Source organism: Narcine bancroftii, chromosome 1 (assembly GCF_036971445.1).
Source record: "Narcine bancroftii isolate sNarBan1 chromosome 1, sNarBan1.hap1, whole genome shotgun sequence".
Taxonomy (NCBI): Eukaryota; Metazoa; Chordata; class Chondrichthyes; order Torpediniformes; family Narcinidae; genus Narcine; species Narcine bancroftii.
This window is the reverse complement of record NC_091469.1, coordinates 96941224-96965292: the sequence shown is the minus strand read 5'-3', so window position 1 is coordinate 96965292 and position 24069 is coordinate 96941224. Positions and strand designations below refer to the sequence as shown.

Sequence of the window (24069 nt, the reverse complement as noted above, 5' to 3'; positions counted from 1 at the left end):
GTCTCATCAGTGTTTGAAGGACAGTGTCATCTGCAAACAAGTGATGCATTAGAGCAGTGTTTGGCCAGACAGTCATGAGTGCATTGGGAGTGCAGAACAGTTTGAGCATGCGATCTTGCAGGGCCCCGGTGTTATCATAGCAGATGTGTTATCACATGTTAAGAAGTGAGGGATCCAGTTGCAGAGGGGGATACTATGACCTATGACCAAGAGTTTGGACATGAGTTTGCTTGGGATTAAGGCATTGTAGGCCTAGTTACATTCAATAAGTAGGAGTCTGACTTAGGTCCTTGTTATCCAGGGGTTTCAGGGCAGAGCATAGGGCCAGGGTGATAGCACCTGCCATTGTCCTGTTTTGATGGTAGGCGAATTGTTGTGTGTTGTGGTTGTTTGGGAGGTTGGAGCCAGGACTCATCTCTTGAAGCACTTCATGAAGATGGGTGTTAGAGCCTTGGGGTAGTAGTCATAGAGTCGTAGAATTCACCAGTACAGGCATAGGTCACTGGACAGCTGTGGTAGTAGCACGATGCTCCAAGTTTCTGAGGTTGATGTGAACAGAACCTTCAGGAGGATGAATCCTCAAAAGGCATCTGGTCAAGATGGTGTAGCTATAACATCTCCAAAACCTGTGCAAATCAACTGGTTGTAACTTTTGTGGACATTTTCAACCTCTCTCTACTCCATACAGAGGTCCCCACCTTCTTTAAAAAGGCATCCATCAAACCAGTACCCAAGAGCAAGGTGATGTGTCTCAATGACTACTGTCCCGTGGCACTAACGTCTACTGTGATGAAGTGCTTTGAGAAGTTGGTTATGGAGCAGATCAATTCTTATCTCAGGAAGGACCTGGAGCCACTTCAATACATCTGTCAGCACAACAGGTCAGTGCAAGATGCCTCTGTAGCGACTCATCAACCAAGTAGAGTGCGAGATTGAAGTGGAACTTTAATCAACCAAGAAACCTAACTCTAGCCGGGAAGGTCAGAAGTATTCAATAGGTGACACCCTGTGGCCAAGGGATGAAATGGCAGGTATCCATATCATCACAGCCTCCTCTCTGCATTAGGTCATCTAGATCACAGGAGAACGTGCTGTTCATGGACTACAGCTCAGTGTTCAACACCATCACACTGCAAAACTCATGACCAAACTAAAGGATTTGGGACTCTGTCCCTCTGCATCTCGATCCTTGATTTCCTCGTTGGCAGTGTGGATCAACAACATCATCTCCACCTCTCTGACCATCAACACAGAGGCACCCCTAAGCTGTGTGCTTAACCCCCTGTTCTTTTCACTGTACACTCACAACTGCATAGCCATGTTCAGCTTCAACTCAATCTATAAATTTGCAGACGATACCACAGTTGTTGGCAGAAAAACTGAAAACAATTGGTCAGAATACAGGGTATCTGGCTGGTGGTGCCAGAATAACAACCTAGACCAAAGAGCTGATTGTTGATTTTAGGAAGGAGAGGCTGAGGGAACATGCACCTGTCAGCATCGATGGGATGAAGAGGATTAGAACCCTCAAGTTCCTGGGAGTTCATATTTCAGAAGACGTTGCTGGCAAATTGAGGCAATCATGAAGAAGGCACATCAACTCTAAGGAGTCTGATGAAATTTGGCATGACAGTGAATGCTCTATCAAACTTCTACAGGCACACAGTGGAAAGTAAACTGATTGGTTTCATCACAGCCTGGTTTCATAATTTGAGTGCCCAAGAATGCAGTAGACTGCAGAAGGTAGCAAACATAGCCAGGTCCATCCCAGGCCCCAACCTCCCACCCATTGAAGACGTCATTGTGAAGTGCTGCCTCAAGAAGTCAAACCGCATCATAAAGGACACCCATCACCTTGGTCACAACATCTTTTCACTGCTACTTTCAGGCAGAAGGTACAGAAGCCTGAAATTCATCATCTTTAGTTTCAAATACATTTTCTTTCCAACAGCTATTAAACTCTGATCTTCCCCTTGTTATTACTAATCATGGACTGTTCCAACACCACAAAAGTACTGTCTGCAGTATTACAAAGACACTTTTTTGCACTCGGATAACTGAATATTTATTATCTATTTATAGTTTATTTTTAATTCAATTCAGTAAGTTATTATGCTTTTTTTTTTAAAACCAAGTACCTGTTTGGCTGTAGCAAGGAAGAATTGCAGTGCATATTTACATTTATCCTTCCAAGTGAAGCAACACTTCATTTATGAATCTGCACGGGTCATGTACTGCATCCAGTGTTTGCATTATGGTCTCCTCTACATTGAAAAGACTGGACACAGGCTGGGAGTTTGCTTCGCTGAATACCTTCGCTCTATCCCATTCCCACATCAGCATGTCTGTTTATGACCTCATACAATAAAAAAACTGAGACCACCTGCAAAATGAAGGAGCCACATCTAATATTCCACCTGGCATTCTCCAACTAATTGACATTAACAGTGACTCTCCCATCTCTCTCTTTCCCTATCCCTCTGTCTCCTTTTCTTCAGCTCCCATCTCCTTCCCTCTCCATTCAGAGCTATCCCCTTCCCTGTCACTTCCCAGCTTTTTTTCTTTACTGCCCTCCCACCCATATCCACCTATGACCTGTTGCCCGTGGGGTTATGCTCCTGTCTTAACCCCTTCCCCTACCATTTTATTCAGGTGCCTATCTGCATTTTGCTCATACCTTGCCGAAGGTCAAAGGTCCAAAACATTGGTTGTGATTCTTTGGTTCCCTTGAATGCCATGTGACCTGCTGAGTTTCTCCAGCATCTGCAGACTTTCCTGTTTATGTACTTTGTACACTGGCTATGATAATAAACAATATCATTAAGGTGTGTTCTCTTGTTCTCTGTAACCTGTTTCCACTTTCTCCATATCTCTATAACTATACTTTATTTGGTTGAAGACATTTCTCCTGATCTTGGTTCTCAAGGGCATAGCCCCTTGTACAGTAACTGTGAGCCTTGGTTCTGTACCCTCCCCATCTACTCTGTCTAGTCTCATTAGATTTGGACATCAACACATTTGTGAATGAAACATAAAAGCCTGAAGATGCTGCGATTGTAGTAAAAATACACAGAAATGCTGAAGGAACTCAGCTGGTCTCATAGCATCCATAGGAGGTAAAGATATAGGACCAACGTTTTGGGCCTCAGCCCTTTTTAGGAATCAGCAATGAACAAAAAGGTGTCAGAATAAAGACTGAAGACTGGCAGGGAGAGGCGTCCAAACCAATAAAATTAATTGCATAGGATAAGAGGTGAGGTAAGCATTGATTTTAGTTCTGTGACAGGAGACAGAGGGAAACTGAAAGAGAGATAGAGAGAGAGTGCAAGCTGGGGGAAGGGTCGGGGGTAACAGAAACCAGAGAAGTCGATGTTAATGCCTTCCAGTTGGAGGGTGCCCAGATGGAATATGAGGTGTTGTTCCTCCACTTTGCAGGTGATCTCAGTCTGGCAGTGCATGAGACCATGGACAGACATGGGGAATTGAAATGGGTGGCCACTGGGAGGTCCACGCTATTGTGGTGGACAGAGCCGAGATGCTCCAGGACACGATCTCCCAGTCTGCACCCAGTCTCTCCCACGTCGAGGAGACCCTTAACCACTTGATCAACACCCTTGACCGTATGGTGGTGCTGGTAAAACGGGTCGAGTATGGGAAGGAACTGGGTGGGCGTCAGGTCCACGACCAGTTCAAGCACCTTTGTCTCCAATTTTCCCCCAAATCTGAGGAAAGGTCATGGGGCTTAAACGATTCTCCCCGCACCCCTCCCAGAAGGCAGTTGAAGCCCACTCTCCCAAAGATGGATCGAAATCGCCCCTCTCCTCCCAGCTCAGCCAGAAAGTGGGACCTCACGGAGCTGCGGATCCGGCGCGTGCGCTCGGGCACGCGCACGCACCCGCACGGAGGGAGGGAGCGCGCGCGAGGGGAGCTGTCGCCGCGCTCCAAGCCAGGGTTTGGTTGCTCCTCCCTGCTTCTCCCCCTCCCAGACCCCAAGCTGTCCATTAGCCACCCCCTCCGGGGACGGACGCGCACCCCGGGCCGCCGCTGTCAATCCGAGACGCCGGGAGGGGGCGGGGTGCTGTGCTTCCTTTCTCAGCCCGTCCAGAGAAGTCGGGCAGCAGCCATGGGCTTCCTGCACCAGCTGCACCTCTTGCTGTGGAAGAACATCAGCCTGAAACGCCGGAGCCCGGTGAGTGAGCGAGCGAGCGTCAGCCAACATCGAGCGAAAGCGGCGAGAATCTCCCCCCCCCCCCCCCCCCCGCAGCCAACCACTTGTCCCAGTGCTTTCAGCTTCCTTGAGCATTGGAGGCTGCTGGGGGTTTGTCATGACAGCATGGGCATTCTTTAAGGAGGTCGACGCTTTCGTCTGCTTCAAGTCCAGTGCGAGGAGTTAGGATTTGCCTTGAAGTTCTGTCTGTTACATTGGGCCTGAATCAGATACTGTTGTTACATTGCAGCAGGGAATTCCGAGCCCGGAACAAAATAGAGTTGTTATTTTGGTTTTTTGCGACGCTCATTCTGCATTGAAACGTTTGCAATTTTGTTTTTCTTGAAAGGATTTCAATGGTCAGTTCTGGCTCCAAATGATACAGGGGTGGTTCGTAACTAGACCCAGCATTGGCCGCGGGAGCCTTTTCAGGTTTCTGCCTTGAAGTTAACTATGAATTAATTCTCAATTACACAGGAACCTTTCAGGAGACTCGGCTCCCAGTCGATGAACCTGGACTGTTTGTGCACGCGTGTGTCCCAGTGAATCGGTCTCTATCAGCACCCACACTATTTCTCTTGAAAAACAAAAGGAAATCCATCTACATTTACCCGACTACATTTCAAGTTATTTCCAAGACGTGAACCCAAAGCTATTTGTCTTTGAGTTTACTTCGGGATGCTGGAAATAGAGTAGGAGGAGAGATGGATTTTTGGTAGATTCCAGGGAAATTTCTGCATGAAAGAGAAGGCACTCAGTATTCACCATCATCCTGGATCGAAAAACCATATCTAGGAGTATTTGTTGACAAATAAGTTGTTCAGATTTCAATTTTCTTCATTTTATTTTAATGATTCCAATCAATACACAGGCTCAGTTTAAAGTTGTCACGTAACTTGCTCTGTTTTATGATTGACACCATATCGGCTCTGACTCAGTTGATAGAAAATTCACCTCTGGGTCAGAGGGATATAAAAATTTGAGCACATAATCAGCGCTGGCATTTGAGTGTAATGCTTCAGAATGCTGCTCTCTCAAATATTCTTCCTGTCCAATATCGAGCCTGATGTTTAGCCTTCAACCACACACAAAAAAAAACCCCAGAGGAGATTAACACAAGATCATCACTCTTTGTGCTGAATCCAAATGAGTTTGCACTAATTAGCTGTAACATTTTAAATGGTGCCTTTATTTTTGGCTGTCGTGTTTGGGATGTCCAGAGGTTGTGCCAAAGTGTTACAGAAATGATCTCCCCCTCTCCTCTAGCACCAAAACACTGTCCTTCAAAATACTAGCTGAAGAGAATCAGGGGAGAAGTTAGTTCTTACAAATTTCACATCTTTCTTTGAAAGAACATTGGAATGATATGAACAGGCTTTGCCTATTGGCTGTGTTTTATTGGAATATGTTTGTCCCACCAGGACCAGGAAAGATGGTAGGAAAAGGGAACCATGGTTATCAAAGCAGGTGAGGCAGCTCGTCAAGGGGAAGAAGGAAGCATATGTTGGATATAGGAAACAGGAGGGGCTCAAGAGAAGAATATGGTAGCCAGGAAGGAGCTTAAGAAAGGACTTCGGAGAGCTCAAAGGGACACGAGAAGGCTCTGGCATGTAGGCTTAAGGAACACCAAGGCGTTCTATGTGAACGTGAAGAACAAAAGGATGACGAAAGTGAAGGTGGGGCTGCTAAAAGATAAAGAAGGCAATGTGCTCCTGGAGGCGGAGGAGGTTGGGGAGGTCCTAAATTAATACCTTGCTTCAGTATTCACAAGAGAAAAAGGACCTTGAACAGGGTGGGGTGGGGTGGGAATAGAACAGGCTTGTGTGCTAGATAATGTGGAGATTAAGGAAGAGGATGAGTTGGATTTTAAAAACATCTAGACTGATAAGTCCCCTGGGCTGGACACGATATACCCGAGGTTGCTGTAGGAAGTGAGGGAAGAGATAGTTGGAGCAGTAGTTAGGAACTTTGAGTCCTCTTTGGCCGGAGGATTGGAGAATGGCAAATGCAGTCCCCTTGTTTAAAAATAAAGATAATATGGAGAATCCTGCAAATTATAGACCATAGGTAGTCTGATGTCAGTGGTGTGGGTAAACTATTGGAGAGGATTCTTAAGGATAGGATCTGTGAACATTTGGTGAAGTACAGTCTACTCAGAGATAGTCAGCATGGCTTTGTGAAGGGAAGGTAATGTCTCACAGCCTAATTGAATTTTTTGAGCAAGTAACAAAAGAAATTGATGAGGGTAAGGTGGTAGATGTCTATATGGATTTTAGTAAGGCAGTTGATAAGGCTCCCCGTGAGAGATTCCTTCAGAAAGTCATGAGACATAGGATCCATGGAACATTGGCTATGTTGATTTTAAAAAAAATTGGCTTCCAGGTAGAAAGCAGAGTGTAGTAGTGGAAGGAAAGTATTCTGCCTGGAAGTTGGTGACTAGTGGAGTGTTGCGAGGATCTGTTCTGGGACCCCTGCTCTTTGTGATTTTTATAAGTGACCTAGATGAAGGCACAGATGGATGGGTCAGTAAGTTTGTAGATGATATGAAGGTTGGAGGAGTTGTGGATGGAGCTGAAGGTTGTCAAAGGTTACAAGAGGGCATAGTCAGAATGCATGGTTGGGCGGAAAAGTGGCAAATGGAGTTTAATCTGGATATGTGTGATGATGCATTTTAGAAGAACAAACCAGAAGGCTGAGAACAGGGCTGATGGTCAGTTATTAAAGAGTGTGGATGAACAGAGGGACCATGGGGTCCAAATCTATGCTTCCCTCAAGGTTGATAGGATAGTTAAGAAGGGCTGTGGGATGCTGGGATTCATTAATAGGGGGATTGAGTTCAAGGGTAAAGAGGTCGTGTTTCAACCCTACAAATCTCTGGTGACACCACATTAGAGTACTGTGTTCAGTTCTGGTCACCTCATTATAGGAAGGATATGGATGCTATGGAGAAAATGCAGAGGAGATTATTGGGATATCACCAGGTTTAGAAAATAAGTCTTTAGAGGCAAGGTTAGCAGAGCTAGGATTTTTCTCTTTGGAGCATAGAAGGATGAGAGGAGACTTAATAGAGGTGTACAAGATTATGAGAGGCATAGATTTGGTGGACAGACAGTGCCTGTTTCCCAGTGCAGGAATAGCAAACACCAGAGGACATGTATACAAAGTGAAGGGAGGGAGGTTCAGGGGAAACATCAGGGTAAGCTTTTTACGCAGAGAGTTGTGGGTGCCTGGAATTTCTTGCCAGGGATGGTGGTGAAGGCTGAAATATTAGAGACATTAAAGAGACTCTTAGACAGGCACATGGGTGGAATAAAAATAGAAGGTTACAGGGTAGGGAGGGTTTAGTACTTTTTTTAAGGAATATATGGGTCGGTACAACATCGAGGGATGAAGGACCTGTAGTGTTCTATGAAGGGACACTATTTTGGTTCGCTTTCTCCTATTGTTAGGGGCAGCGGGCAATGTTCATCACAACTCTTTGCCTTAGGTAGACAAAAGTTGAATTGCATCATGAGTATTAGATTTTTATACATTATTATGTGACAATAAAAGGAAGCTTGCTGTTGCTTGAAGTCTCCTTAATAGTCTAAATTGAGGATGGAGCGACAGGACTAAACCACTTTGTAAATGTAGATTTGAAGATAATAAATCAAGCTGAGTAGAGTTTGTGGTTTAAGAGTTCAGTTGTAAGCATTCAATTTGTACTTCAGAATGAAGGAGAAGGAGTTCATTTGGGTTCAGGCAAGCTCCTGAATGAGCAATCCCATCAGTCTTTTTCTGCTATCCTTTGTATCTCTTCAATTTGTCAAAGGATCCACACAGGCTATGGGCTGCTGGAGACTGCACATGGTAACCAACTATCAGAACTGGGATTCAAGAGGGTGCTGAGGGCAAGAAGGGATCCCAAAGGGCCGCAGGCATTGAAGACTTCCTGATGGTGTCGGAGGGTTGGCTGCCAATGGAGTGTGTGCAGCTGCAGAGGTTGTAGGAGCAATGGAGGCCAATCCACGGGCACTCAGTGTCTCTGAATGGACTCTCTTTTGCTTCTCTTTTTCCTATTGTTAGGGGTGTCGGGCAATGCTCATGGTGACTCTGCTTTATGGTAGACAACAGTTGAATTACATGACAATGAAATGAACCTTGAATTTGTCATGAATTTGCACGTGGACACCAAATTTCCTTGAGATTCTTTTTGCCATGAATCTTGAACTATGGGTAATCTGCAGAAGCCACGTGACCTGCCTTTGTTGTTTTTATTTAATGTCGCAGGTTGCTTTGATGTAATCATGGGAAAGCTTAAAGCTGTTGTGAACTAAATTATTACTCTCTTGCAGCACATTATTGCTAAAGCTTGACAACACTAGAGTTAACTGAAAACTGAGTTGGAAGCACTGTTGCATTCGAGGAGAAGGTTGAAAATGTAAGACCAGCTCCAGGGTATTGGCATGAAATGCAGGCTGATACCTCTGGAGTGTCAGATCACCTGATCGAAGGCATGGTAGCTGGTAGTGTGCTGTGGTCCAGCTTCATCAACCATTTGAAGTTAACTGCTACTTGTGCCAGGGTGCAGTGAGATGGTTTGTTTTGATAGCAGCCCAGTTCGACATCCCTTGCGTAGAACAGGAAATAAGTGGAGTTACAGAGAGAGAGAGAAAAATCAATTGGCACACATCAAAGGTAGTCAAGTTTATTGTGACCTGAATGCACGAGAACAACCTGAAGAAATAGTGTTCCCCGGTCCTTGATGCAAAACATGCAGACATACACCAGACTTAACATACCTACAGACAAACAATACATATGCAGGACAAATATTCATAATATATAAATATATAAATAAATATTGTTTCATATCTAGTAGAATCTCAGGTGGTTAGTGTGAGCGGTTCCTTTGGTCATTCACCATTCTTACAGCCCGTGGGAAGAAGCTGTTCCTGCTGGTGCTGGCTCTGATACTCCTGTATCTCTTTCCTGGCTGGGTGGAAGGGGTTCTCGATGAGTTTGCACGCCCTCTTCAGACAACGATCCCAGAAGATCACAGTGATGGGGGAGGGAGACTCCAGTGATCCTGACCTTTGGTCTTGTCTGTGTGGTGTTCCTCCCTGTGACTGCGTGGGTTTCTTCCAGATGCTCCGGTGTCGCCCTATATCCCAAAGACACGTGCATTGGCTGATTAATTGGCCGCTCTGAATTGCCCCTTGTATGTTGCTGAGTGGTAGAATCTGAATCAATTGGAATATGGCTAGATTCTAATGGGATTAATGTAGGTGTGTGCTTATATGGGCTCTGGGGTCCGGGTTTATTTCTTTGCTGTATGAAGATGTAATGAGGTTCAGCTTGTGGAATGGATGACAATCAGCCAGTGGATCATTTATCCTTCACCTGCAATCTCTTGTGTATCTCTCCCTCTCTGATTTCTGATGTTCTTTGACACCTCCTGGGCTGCTGTCTCACCTCACCCCTTTTCCCCTTTACACTGGCCGTCTTTGCTCTCCGCACTCAGTCCAGGTGAAGAGTCTTGATCCAAAGTGTCAACTCTTCATTTCCCTCCAGAAATGCTGCCTCACGCACTGAGTTCCTTCAGTTTTTTTGCTCCATCCGTCATCTCTTCTTGCCTCTGTTTCCCTGTGGAACCTGATGGTGATCCCAAGGAAAAGGGAGAATCTTTACGCTAACATTTCCTTTACACATTCCCAATCTTGTTAAAGAGTTTCGGCTTAAAACATCGACCACTCATTTGCTCCCAATGCTCCTGCTCAATGTGCTGAGTTCCTCCAGCAGATTGTGTTTGGTCTCAAATTCAAGCATCTGTAATCTTGAGTCTGCCTCCAGTTTTATTGAAGTCTTTTGCTGAATTTGTTCTTTCTTTCCTCCTCTCTTCGAGTGGCATTCTGCAAGTCGCTCACCAATACCACACGGGGGCCCTATCCCATCCCTCTCACCCTGCCCTCTTCACATTTATTGTCAGACTACCTGCATGACTTCACCTACAACCCTTCACCTTTTTCCTGTGGGTGAGGCAGAATGACTACTGACTCGTAGTGCAAAAAAACTGTACTCAAGAATATAAATTTACATGTAAACAAATCAAGAAATGTAAACAAACTGTGCAATGCAGAGAGGAAAAAAAATCAATACAGTACAAAAGTAAGAATCCTTGAATGAGTCTCTGATTGTTTGTTGCTTAGGAGTCTGATGGTGGAGGGGTAGCAATTGTTCCTTCCTGAACCCGGTGGTACAAGTCTGTGGCTCTCTACTAATGGTAGCAGCGAGAACAGAGTGCATGCTGAGTGGAATGGGTCCTTGATGATTGCTGTTGCTCTCCGATGGCAGAGTTCCCTGTAGATGTTCTCAATGGGGAGGGCTTACCTATGATGTCTTCGACTGTGTCCATGCAGCCGGTCAGCACCCTTTCCACCACACATCTGTAGAAATTTGCCAGCGCTTCCGATGTCATACCAATCCTCCACAAACTCCTGAGGAAGCTGAGTCACTGACGTGCTTTCTTCACGATGCCATTTGTGTGTTGGGTCCAGGAAAGATCTTCTAAGATAGTGACTCCCAAGAACTTGAATTTGCTCACCCTCTCCATCTATGATCCCTCAATGATCACTGGATCATGCACCTCTAGTTTTCTCTTCCTGAAGTCAATAATTATCTCCTTGGATATGGTGACGTTGTTGGTGCACCATTCAGCCAAGTTTTTAATCTCCCTCCTGTGTGCTGACAATTGCCCCTTTTTAACCAACACACTACCATGGTATCATCAGTGAATTTGTACGTGGTTTTGTTTTTGTACTGTGCCACACAGTCATAGGTGTATAACAAGTAGAGCCTGGGGATCTAGCTCTGATGGATTGTGGCTCCTGTGTGCCTCAAGATTGTATATCAACATATGCAGTTATCTGCTATAATGTATGAGAATTACAGAGAGAAAAATAAATAATGGCCTTGTATTTGCAATCTCTGGACTTTCCAAAGTAGTTTACAGCCAATTGAGCATTTCTTTGTTAAGTAAAATTATCCTTGCTGTTGGTGAAATGCAGCAGCCAATTTTCACACAACACGGTAACATGAAACACAATGTGATAATAACCTGAAATCTTTTTATTTAGGTGTTGAATGAGACCTTAATATTGACCAAGACAACATTCTGGTTGCCTTTCAAAGTGATAGAAAGATAATGGGGCCTCCATAGCCTCCACTCACGTTATTGCTCTTCCTGATGAGCCGAGAGTTCTCAAGGCCTGTGGAGATGGTAAAGATTTTTCCCTTTGGCATCTCTTTAGCTTGATGAATACAACTTTGCCTGCTTGATCCTTTTTATCCATGTGCCCTTGGTTATTGCAGAAGAACAAAATATTGGGTCCTTCCAATTCTAAGAAGCTTTTCAAACTCCTGTCAAGTGCAAGATGGTGGAGATGAGCTCTGAGTGACTGCTACACAGTTAACAGAATGCTATTTTATATTGTGCTCAGTTCTGGTTACCTCATTGCAGGAAGGATGTAGATGCATTGGAGGGGGTGGAGAGATTTACCAGGAGGTTGCTTGGATTGGGGAACATGTCTTATGAAGCAAGGTTGATAGAGCTAGGGCTTTTGTCTTAGGAGGAATGAAGGATGGGAGGCGATATAATGTAGGTAAATAAACTCATGAGAGACTTCGCTATAGGGCGACAGCCAGCACCTTTTGTTCTGGGGCGATAGCCACAACTACCTGAGGACATCTACTTTAAGATGATTGCTGGAAAGTTTAGGGGAAATGTCAGAGCTAAATTTTTTTACACAGCGAATAATGGGTGCCTGGAATGCTTTTACGGGAGTGATGGTGGAGGTTGGTTGAATCAAGACATTTAGATAGTCTCATGGATATGGCAAAAATAGAGGGCTATGGTATGAACTAGGGAAATTTTTTTTGTGGAGTAGATTTATATAGGCTGGCACATCATCGTGAGCTGAAGGGCCTGAACATGGCTGTAATATTCATTGTTCAAAATCATGTGTAATGGTGATAATTGATTTTTAAAAATTGTATAGGTCTAAATTCAACTGTGAGAAGATATTTATAATGTATTAACAATGCTGTAATGTGGTATTTTCTAATTTAATTGTAAATACATCATGATTATATAAAAACGGGAACAGGTCTTGGAAATTAAAATGAAAACAAATTTCAAGTGGTGGAAACATGAAATAAAGTTTTAAAAATTTATAAATGTAGTCCAACAGCACGATAACTGGTCATTTTGGCCCACGAGTCCCTGCCACCCAATTTACACTCAATTAACCTTCAACCCCCGGTACATTTCGAACAGTGATAGGAATCTGGAGCCCCTGGAGGAAATCCCATGGGAGAATGTACAAACTCCTTACAGACTGTGCCAGATTCGAACCCCAGTCCCCATCGCTGATGCTGTAATGGCGTTGCACTAACCGCAAAAACAACCGTGCCACCCATGATGGAAATACTCAGTGTCATTCAGCATTTGAGGATAGAGAAACAGAGTTTTTAATAAGTTTTTGATCTGAAACATTAACTCTGCCTCTTTTCCCAAAAATACAGGCTGCTTTTGGAGTCTCTCTGATGTGTTCTGTTTTCATTGCGAGTGGGGATCAAATACATCATTCCTAAGAGTTAGTTTGGCCATTCAGAAAAATTGCTCAGGTCTTCCCAAGCTCCATTCTCCCACTCTTGCCCCAATTTCAGTAATGCATTGTTCACAGGTCACGAATCCACTTAATGGTAGTCAAGTTTATTGTCATCTGATTGTACAAGTACAACCCGACAAAGCAACATTCTCCAGTCCTTGGTGCAAAACACGCAGACAGTCAGACATAACACATATACAGGCAAACAATAAATATGCAGAACAAGTATAAATGATAAATAAATATGTTTTATAAATACCAGAATCTCGGATGGTTAGTGTGAGGAGTTCCTTTGGTTGATCAGCACTCTCACTGCCTGTAGGAAGGCGATGCTGACTAGTATACTCCTAATTCTCTTTCACAACGGGGGCAGCTGAAATATGCTGTGTGCAGGATGGAAAAGGTCCTTGATGATTTAGCGTGCCCTCTTCAGACAATGATCCTGGTAGATCACATCAATTTTGGGGGGGGGGGGGTGGGGGAGAGGGACAGAGAGAGACACCAGTGATTCTCTTTCCTACTCTTATGGTCCTGTAGATTGACCTCCAATCCATTTCTTTGCAGCAACTGTACCACACTGTGATGCAGCTGGCCAGGATGCTTTCAATAGAGCTTCTGTAAAAGATTGACAATGTTTGCGGGTGGTAGCCTGGCCCACTTCAGTCTTCTCAGCAACTGTAGTCAGTGTTTTGCCTCCCTAACAAGCGAGTAGATGTTGTGTGCTCATGATAGGTCACTTGGTGCTCTCCACTCTAGAGTTATTGATGTGTACGTGGAGGAGGGTGGTTGTCTGGGTCCTCCTGAATATCCCTAGTCCTCAGTGAAAAGTAATTTTCTGCAACTCTTTTGTACAACTGTTCTTTTTTTCTGGGGTTGACCCTGCCCATGATTGTCCAGCCATGGAAAACAATCTCTTGCTGTCTGCCCTCTGTTTCAATGACATTGCTTTGATTCTTCTGGCTGGAACACTGTCTCAGACCATCTGTATGGACCACATTGTGCTGCTAGATCAAACACCAACCATGGCATTCCTTTGAAAAAATGTTACATGCCACACTCCAGGTTTGGCCTCTCTGCAATTAAAGCAAGATTTAACCCTCTATCAATAAAGACTGATTAATATTGCAGCTCTATTTCCACCCCAAAAGTCCTTTGAAATGCAACATTTACTGCCTTTTTTGTGAACAAATGGCTTTTTAAACTCTTTGTGCAAGAGTTTTCATTTTTTATCCCTTTAGACTTTGACTTCCAAGTTCATGCTTATATGGTAAAACATGCATGTTTTTCACCCCACTATAGGTATTTGTTTCCTTCTTAATTCTTACCTTCTCACTGGACGTTATGTTTTCTAGAATCATTTTTACTTCCCTCATCTTAGTTGTTGCCTCAATCGACAAAATACTGCTTTCTGTGTGGCCAAATCAGAACCAAGGAGTGTACATGATACTAGTTTGCTTTGGAATCCTATAAGCATTTTTATTTGGATTAGTAAGCAATTGCCATTTTGTGTCCAATAGTTACATAATTAATTCTGGCAGCCTATGAAGCAGTCCCATCTCAGGCCTGCAAAGTGGCTACCCTTTACTTCCAATGGATGTTAGGAGACTTGCTGAATTTATTCAGCGCATTTGTTTATTCCAAGATGTCTTATCCCCTGTGTGAATGATTCTAATTGGAGTGAAATCGAACATCTTGGTTATATTTTGGAAAACACAGCGTTGTATTTTACTGTTCCAGCTGCTTTAGAAATCCTGATGGAGACAGGTATGCAAATATCAATTCGTCCTAAAATGTATTTCCAGTACCTCGTGCTGTGCCAAGTGATGCATGTTCACCTGCATTTGAGTATGTGTGCACCCATCACTCTGATGCACTTAATGTCATTTCTTTTTCAGTCTATATCTCATCTACTCCCATGTCCCATTTTGTGTTGAGAATCCTACTCAAGAGTTCAATATGTTGTTGACATTCCTAGATTCTGTCCTGCACTATTGGTGGAACAATTGTGCTGGTACAAGTACTTTGCAAAGCAGGCATACTTATAGTTTCTTTCAACTTTGTGATGACCCAAGGTATTTCAAAGCGAATTGTAGTTTAAAACGGCAATACCTTTTATCATGCAGGAAATAAAGTCATCACCTTAGAACGTTTCCATGCACAGCATTGAGATTAGGGACCAGGTCATAAACAAGAACATCTGCAGATGCTGGGGTCAAGCGCAACACCCTAATGTGCTGGAGAAACTCAGCAAGTCCTGAAGCTGCCAAAGTTTCAGGTCTGAGCCAGTGACCAGGTCTGTTTTTTTTGTCTCAGTGATGCTGATTCAATTATTTAAATGGCTACTGCACTGGGATATAAAGATACCAAATGTCGAAGTGTGTCATGGACGCTTGAGAGCAGACTCATTTTAATTCCTCACAAAAAGCACAGCATCCCTGATATTGTTGCACTCCTTCAAACCTGCAGTGGAGTGTCATGTTGGATTTTATGCTGAGATCTCTGGATTGTGGAGTTTGTTAAAAATAACACTGAAATAGAAAAAAAAAAATATTCATTTCATAACAAGTTTTCCCATTGTTTGCACATGGCTCGACTCAGGCAAAGTATTTTGTACAGTGTCCTTGGTAATATTGCATATTCTGTTATAATTCCTTCTAATAAGGGCTATGACGGAAGTAAGCAAAGAAACCTACTATTGAATCTGCCTGGTCAGTGACATAGATTACTTTCATCTGGGCCTTCGCTCACTGACAGGATTCCCCTTGTCCTCACCAATCACCCACCACCTGTTGCATCCAGCATAAAACCCTTAATATCCGACACCTATGGGGAATGGTAGATGCTGGATAAGTGTACTTTTCGCTTGATTGAGATATATTCTTACTATGTCTTGATTAATACACCTGCATTAAGAATAAACAGTTTAAAAGACAACAATATGATACTGTACTTACACTGACCAAACTTCACTTGCATGAATATATAAACCTTAAAGCATTTTACTTTATTTTTCAGTCACATTCTTTGAAAATATTTAACCGTCGCTGCATCTGCAGGTTCCTCCCCCTCCACAGAGCCACCTGAACAACGAACAATAACATTACAGATAATTAACCCCCACTCTCCAGGTTTACAGATGAAGCCTCTGACTGGGGCGACTCTTACTAAGAGGGATAAGGAGACACTTTAAGTGAGTCACCACAATGGTGAATGGCATCAAGCAGCTCTTCATCAAGAGCGATGCTCTTTAATTCAAACACAACTTTACTGAAAGAGCTGCTATGAGCAAAACACAACTAAGGCACTCCACTGGCTGAATATTTGCTCCCATTTTCACCAAAGGTGTTACTTCAGAGAACATTTTACAATTTTAAATGTGTACTTTTTACCTACTATTTTATTTTTAGTTTTAAAAAATTTATTTCACCTTTTTTTGCTGGTTGCTTGAATTCCTGGATACCAGGGGTTTTACTGTATTATCCTTCTCAATTTCTGCCACTTACAACAACATCCCACCACCAGACACATGTTCCACTCTCCTCCCCTCTTCACTTTCTTTAGGGACCACTTCCTCTCTGACTCCCTCAACCATTCATCCCTTCCCAGTAATTCCCCCTTTCATACTTACTGCTGTGATGTCAGGAAATGCTACACTTGTGCCCACACCTCCTTGCTCACCACCATTCGGGGCCCCAAACAGTCCTTCTAAGTGAAACAACACTTGTGAATTTGCAAGGGTCATCTACTCCTGTTGTGGCCTCCTCTAGACACAGATTGGGAGATGGATTCATTGAGCACCTTCGCTCTGCTGCAATAGCGGGAACCTCCCAGTGACCAACCATCTCAACGTTGACCATTGTCTGTCCATTGGCCTCGTGCATGCCCAGTTGAGGCCACCCGCAAATTAAAGGAACAACACTTAATATTCGTTTTGGGCACTCTTCCCCTCCCCTCCCCCAGATGACATTAACACCAACTTATCCAGTTTCCGTTGGTGCAACCCCTGTGTCTCACTTTCATTCTATCGCTTTTCCTCCAGTTTCCCACACCTTTCCCTCTCCATTCAGAGAGCTACTCCTTCCCCCCTCACCTCAGCTTTTTTTCCTTTTCTGCCCTCCAACCAATATCCAACGATGACCTCTTGTCCTTAGCCCTGTACTCCCCCTGCCCCTTCTTCCCTTCTCCCCTCACCTTTTAATTTGGCACCTGCTTGCTTATTTGGTCATACCTTGATGAAGGGGCCAGCCTGAAATGTTGGTTAAAATATATATTTTCTTCCTATGAACACTGCATAATCTGCTGAGTTTCTCCAGCACTTTTGTGTATGAAATTTCAATCACAGCGTCTGCGGTCCTTCGTGATTAACAACATGGATACCAGAGAGAGCATTTTTATTTTGACCTGCTGGCTGCTTCACCAAACCTGGTGTTTTGATATAGACGAGTGAATCAAACAGGTTTTTCATAGGTAATAATGAGTAGGTGGAGGGATTCGGGGTCGGGCAGCATCCATAGGTAGAAATGGTCAGTCAATATTTTGGGACGGGTCCCTTTATCGAAGTCTCTGATGCTTCATACAAATGCTGCTTTTTGCTTTTTATTCTCTGTTCTTCCCCTGAGCTTATTTGAAAGGTCTTAAAACTTTGTCAGTATTTCCCGGGTTCTAGTCCCAGGTGGGAGCCATGAACATATTTGGACATTCAGTGCAATCTGCATCACTGGAGTGAAACCCAAAAGTCTGTAGACACTGCGATTTTAGTAAAAACACAGAAATGCTGGAGGAACCCAACAGATCTCGCAGTCTCCATAGGAGGCAAAGATACAATAAAATCCCCATTATCTGGAATTCAAGCAACCTGGGGAAAAAAATCATGGAAAATAAATAGATAAAAATATGAAGGTTTAAAATGGGTTCCCCCTTGTGGTCAGTTTGCCCATCTCAAGCAACAGACAAATTCATGTATCCGGCATCAACGAATTGCCATTGGTGCCAGATACCAAGGGTTTTATTGTATATAACTGGTGCTTTGGGCCTGAGGCCTTTTTCAAGGTACTGGTTTACCTCCCTTGTGTTCTTCCCAATACATATAGGTCATCCAATACCTAAATGTTGATGACACTGGACAATGAGGATTTTGCTTCCTGAACACTTTTGGGTGTATTTTATGGATTTTGGGGTATTAATCATGAAAATCACCTTAATATTTTCCTATCCTGTGCCATTTTCTAGATATAACCTATTTTGTGTTTTCCTGTCATATTTTAAGATGACTAATATATTGCCTACAAAGCAAGCTGTTTTGCTCAGTCCAAGCATGCCTGGGCATGTACTCAATGCAGGTTGTCTTAGGCCTGAGAATGCTTAGTCAGGATAAATGCAGACAGGCTATAAAAAGCAGCTCACATATACAGATGCTGTGCACTACATTGATTCTTGATTGAACGCATGTTGATGCAAATGTTCTTCAGGCAATAGCCCAGAGACTGTACTTAATAATAGCATTTATTGTCTTCAGGAAGAATTAATATAGCAGAAATGTCTCATTCTATAACATTTGTGTTGAGTATACGCTTAATGCTAAATTCAATAAAAGTTAATTTAATCTTTCTCCAACTTCCTATTGTGATACAACACACTTGAAATTATCTTTTGTGTTCAGCTTGAAGTTGTGTATCATAACCCCCAAAGTTTTTCCAGGGAGCAAAACCTTTAGAAAAAATTGTTGTCCAATGTGATCAATTCTTTCAATGTGTGTGAGAGATTTCTTTCTGCATTTTGACTTACTTTTTTGCTTATTTAGAGCAGCAACTTTGCTGTAGAAAATTCAACAGTTCCTGTAAAGTACTGCGATCATGAAGCAATCATTTTCTGTTTCCCTGATAAGTACCTTCACTGCATTTCTACCTTTCAGTATATATAGGGTGATGACTCATTTCTTGAAGACTAGATAGTTTAATCAAAGAACTTACTTCAATTATTAGTATGGCCTTTATGTACACATTGTAAGCATACATTTCACTTCACTTGTAATATGCACGGGAGTCATCTACTGCATCTGGTTCTCTTGTTATGGCCTTCTCTGTGTAGGAGAGACTTGACACAGGCTGAGAGATAACCTCACTGAGCACCTTCTCTCTGTCTGCATCAGTGACCGTGATCTCCCAGTAACCAACCACTTCAATTCTGCGCCCCACTCCCGCGATGGTATATCTGTCTGTGGTCTCATTCTGTCAAACCAAGCTCACCCATAAATTGGAGGAGCCACACCTTATTTTCTGTCTTGGGCACTCTCCAGCTGCATGGCATTAACGTAGACTTCTCCGGTTTCTGCTAGCCCTGTTTTTCCTCTCTCTTTTCCATCTCTCTGTCTTTCCTCCAGCTCCACACCCCTCCCCTCTCCAATTACAGAGCCATCACCCTCCCCTTGCTGTAAATCACAAAAATCTGTAGACACTGTGGTTGAAGTAAAAACATAAAATGCTGGAGAGAAATGATCTCCCCTTGTTTTTTGGTGTGCTCTCCCTCCCTTATCCACCTATTACCTCCTGCCTCTGGGACTGTGCTCCCCCTTGCCCATCCCTCCCACTATTTTGTTTGGTTACCTGCCTACATTTTATCAATACCTTGACGAAGGGAAAAAGTCCGAAAGATTTGTTACGTATCTTCATCTTTGCTATATAAAGAACACTGTTTGATCTGCTGAGTTTCTCCAGCATTGTGTTTTTACTTCAATTACAGTGTCTGCAGACTTCCATGTTTTACTCATGCATACATTTGCATTGGTTACAGCATGTATTTACGCATGTGGCAAGGTGGCACAGTTAATAAAGACTGATTGACAGAACAGAATCAGAATTTATTTTTTTGAGCATGTCACAAAATTTGTTGTTTTGCGGCAGCATTATGGGTGAAAAATTTGCTATAAATTACATTTTTAAAAAAAATTAGTGCAAAAGTGAGATAATGTTCATTTCATTGCCTTTTTTAAAAATCTGATGGCAGAGGGGAAGTATCTGTTTTTGTGCCAATGGGTAACAGTATTCAGATTCCTTTTGCTCTTTCTTGATAGTAGCTGTGTGAAGATGGTAGGGCCTGGATGGTGAGGGTCCTTGATGATGGAGGCTGCTTTCTTGAGACACCACCTCTTAAAGGTGTTCTTGATGGAGTGAAGACTGATGCCCATGATGGTGCTGGCTGAGTTGACAACTCTATTGTCTTTTCCTCTCCTGTGCAGTGGGACATCCATACTAGACAGTGATGCAATGCAACCAGTCAGTAATGCACTCCATGATATGGCAAGCATCTTTGGCGACATAGCAAATCTACTAAAGCTCCTGCCTCACAGCTTCATCAAGTAAAAGTCAATCCCTGACATCTTGGGTTCACTTTGTGGACTTCTGCTGCAAACACAAGGTGCTCTAGTTTCCTAATTTTCCTCAGAGTCTATGGGCTGGTCATCAAATTGACCCCTTGTGTTCATGAGAGTCGCAGAATCAGTGGAGAGGATAGAATGGGATCGGTGCACAATGGTCAGCATTGACATGATGGACCAAAGGGCCTGTTTCTCTTTTCCTCATCCCCCAACTCCCTCCTTCACCATCCTCCAGTTGTTTTGAAAAAGATCAGCCAGTCTTTAATTGCACAACCCTCACTTTTCCTTTTCAAACAAATCATATACTATCTGAATGCTGGATCATTGGATTTGTTTGTCTCTTGCTGCATATGAATGGATTATAAAGTTAGTAAGCCATTAATTACATTTTGTAGAATGTGCTGTGTTCATGCAGATTTCTGTCATCAGCACTCTCTCTCTGAATAAGCTCTTTATTTTGGTGCAGAAATTCTACTGCAACCTTCAGAGACTCAGCACAGAGGTCTATTATATATGAGAACGCAAAAAAAATCCTTCAGGGTATTATTCCACAGAGTAATGTCATGAAATTTTAATATTTCTTTAGGTTTAATGTCCTATCTGCATCTAGTTTTCTGAATAGCTCTCTACAAGCACACTCACACATTGCCCAATGTGTGGGGTGCAAGGCTTGACTCTGTCAAAGGGGACAGGCAACCATGAATAAAGTACCTTCTTGCTTTCATTTCACCTGTTTTATGTTCTGCTGTCGGTTTTGCTTCTCCATCTCATCACTTGCTGACTTCATGAGTGATATTGGTCCTTTGTATCACTCCAGCATGGGTCAAGCAAAATCTGCAGCTAATGTTTCAGATCAGCAATCTTTCATCAGTTAGTCCTGTCCACTCTTGTTTCTCAGTACATAGACTCAGAGAATGCAAAATATTCTGAGTATTTCTACCATTCCCAATTTATTACAGATTCCCAGCATCTGCAGAATGATATTTAATCTTTTAAAATTCAGTTTTTGGGGGTCTGAGTGTTATTGACAAGACCAGCAGTGATTGACCATCCATAATTAACCCTTGTTGATCTTGGTGGTAAAGGAGTTGTGGAGTAGCGGAGGCCATTAATCATAGTGTATGCTTTGTATAAGGCACACTGAAACCTCTGTATGTCTTCATCCTGGCAAGCACAGATAGTAACTTGTATCAGTGACCTGATGGAAATGGAACATCAGGTTTCTCACAGCAGGAAAGCTAGTCTCTGACCATTGGAATGGGTCAGTTCAGTTTCTGATGAATAGTGAGTTCCAGGATTAAAAGGTGGGTGGTTAGACTTTCTCTTGGTAAAGTAGTGCACTTCTGTGGTGAGAATGGAATTTGCCATTTGCCACTTACCAGTCCTTTCCTGAATGTCCAGCCAATGTTTTAGTTGTGGTCTCAGTCTTATGATGAGCTGGATGACAACTTGTTACTTTTTAAAAAAATTATCTTTGGATGATAAAGTTTACAAAGGTTGACATTTAATCAGCGAGGTTTCTAAACTGCACCTGAAAGGTAAACAATATGATGTTGCATGCATTTTGGAAATGGCATGAGACATTTGTGGACTTCTCATTCACAGAATTTCCTCTCCGCTTGGCCGCAAAAGTGTGCAGTTTTAAGGGAAGGAGCTTCAGATTAATTCCCTCTCAATTCAGGTGCTGCTTTTACTTTCATGCATTTGACTTGCCAGTTTATGGTGAAAGCAGATTCCCCACAGAGTAGGATTTATCCAAGTTATCTGGAGAAGCAAACTGAGAGGGAGACGTCAATGGACAAATTTCATCTTTAAGAGTGGCATGGTTTGCACAGCACCGACCTGTGTTCTTATCTGGTGTTATCTGTAAGGAAGTTGTATGTATTTCCTGTATAAGTGTGCATTTCCTCCAGGTGCTCTGCTTTCCTTCTAACCTTTAAAAACTCATTGGGCTTGGAGGTCTTGCTGGTGTAATTGGGCGGCATGGGCTCATAGGCCAGAAGGGCCTATTACCATGCTGCATGCCTAAATTTAAAAGATGTGTTTAATTTTTTTTTTAATTTAATTTTTCTCCCTCACTTTAGTTCCTCATTCTGTAGCTTGCCAGTCTGATTGATTTCTCCTTCTGCTGGTTCGATGCCCACAAAATTTGGACAGAAATTTGTAAGTGATAGAAACAACAACTGAATGTTCACATCCTCATGCTTGTATTGTTATTCAATAAGGTCATGGTGAACCTTTTACCTCAGTGCTGCTTTCCTTTGCAAATCTCATAATCCTCTGATTCCAAAAAAAATCTTCTGATTGATCCTGATCAATCTTCATTTTGAATATCGTCAACAACACCTCCAAAGATCTTTGAGGTTGAGAAATCCAGGATTCACTTCCCTCCTGGTATTGAAGTTTCTCCTCATCATTATTTTGAATCATGAGGGAGGAAATTGGGTCGTAAGTACTTTTACACAGCCACTGAACAGCAGAAAATTTCTGCTCCCGAGGCAGTGTAAAAAAAAAATAATCCAAATTCCATCCTGTAATTTTTCCACTCATATCCCTATACATTTTTACGGAGTGGCTGCAGTGTAACTTGACCGCAGCCACTCCGTAAGAAACAGGCCTAATGAATACGATATTTCCTCTCTGACAAACTCCTCAACACATGAAAGCTGTATATAAATGCCCCTGTGTAAATGACTACATCAGGACACACCGGAGGTAGAAGGAATACTCATATTATTCGAGTAGACATACTCAAGGATTGACCTGTTCCTGTTGTCAGCCCATATCCAAGGGAGAGTTAGGAAAATGGAATATTAAGCTAGATTGTTATCTGATCACTCACCCTGTTATTAGCAATAGAACTGGAGGATATCCCACCAAGAACATATAGATGGAGATTAAACTCCGTGCAACTCAAAAGACAGGATTTTAGAGAATTTATTGAGCGCCAAATTAAAATGTACTTTGAAATAAATACGGAATCAGTGAAAAACAAATTTATATTATGGGATGCAATGAAAGCCTTCATCAGAGGGCAGATAATGTTATGTAACTAAGAGGAAGAGGGACTACAATCGGGAGAAAGAATAGCTGGAAAGGGAAACAGTAAGTACAGAAAAAGAACTAGCAACAAGGGAAGATGCAACAAAAAGAAGAGAACTGGCAGAAAAAAAAATACAAAACACTACAAACGTATAAGGTGGATTTGAACATAATGAAAATAAAGCAGAAGTATTACGAGCTAGGAGAAAAAACGCACAAAATACTGGCTTGGCAGCTTAAAGCAGAACAAACTAAATGAATGGTATTGGCATCAAGGAAAAAGGACAAACAAATTACGTATAACCCAACAGAGATCAATGAAATCAAGGAATTCTATGAGCAATTATACAGTGCTGAGAAGGAGGGAAAAGAAGACAAAATAGATGAGTTTCTAGCTAAAATTTAACTACTGAAATTGTAAGAAGAGGAGCAAAACAAATTGATAAAATCATTTGAAGATATATTAAAAAAGCTACCGAACAATAAAACACCTGAATTCTATAAAACATTTAAAGAGTTACTAATACCTCCTCTCCTGGAAGTAATGAACCAGATTGAAGAAACACAAAACATGCCAGATTCATGTAAAACAGCAATAATTACAGTAATACCAAAGACGGGGAAAGATCCACTAACACCAGCATCGTATAGACCAACATCTCTACTTAACTCAGATTATAAGATAATAGCAAAACTATTAGCAAACTGATTGGCCGACTGTATACCAAAAATAGTAAAACTAGATCAAATTGGATTTATTAAGAAAAGACGAACAACGGACAATATCTGTAAGTTCATTA

At 42.5% G+C, this 24069-nt stretch overlaps 1 protein-coding gene across 1 annotated transcript in view; it reads left to right on the top strand.

The window, feature by feature from the left end:
• Positions 1–3913: 3913 nt before the first annotated feature.
• The window catches only part of abca2 (ATP-binding cassette, sub-family A (ABC1), member 2), a 478875-nt gene continuing 458719 nt past the window's right edge, over positions 3914–24069 (top strand). The window contains exon 1 of the mRNA XM_069932956.1: positions 3914–4189. Within this exon, the coding sequence (XP_069789057.1) occupies positions 4124–4189 (66 nt within the window). The 5' untranslated portion in view covers positions 3914–4123. The remainder of the gene's footprint in view (positions 4190–24069) is intronic.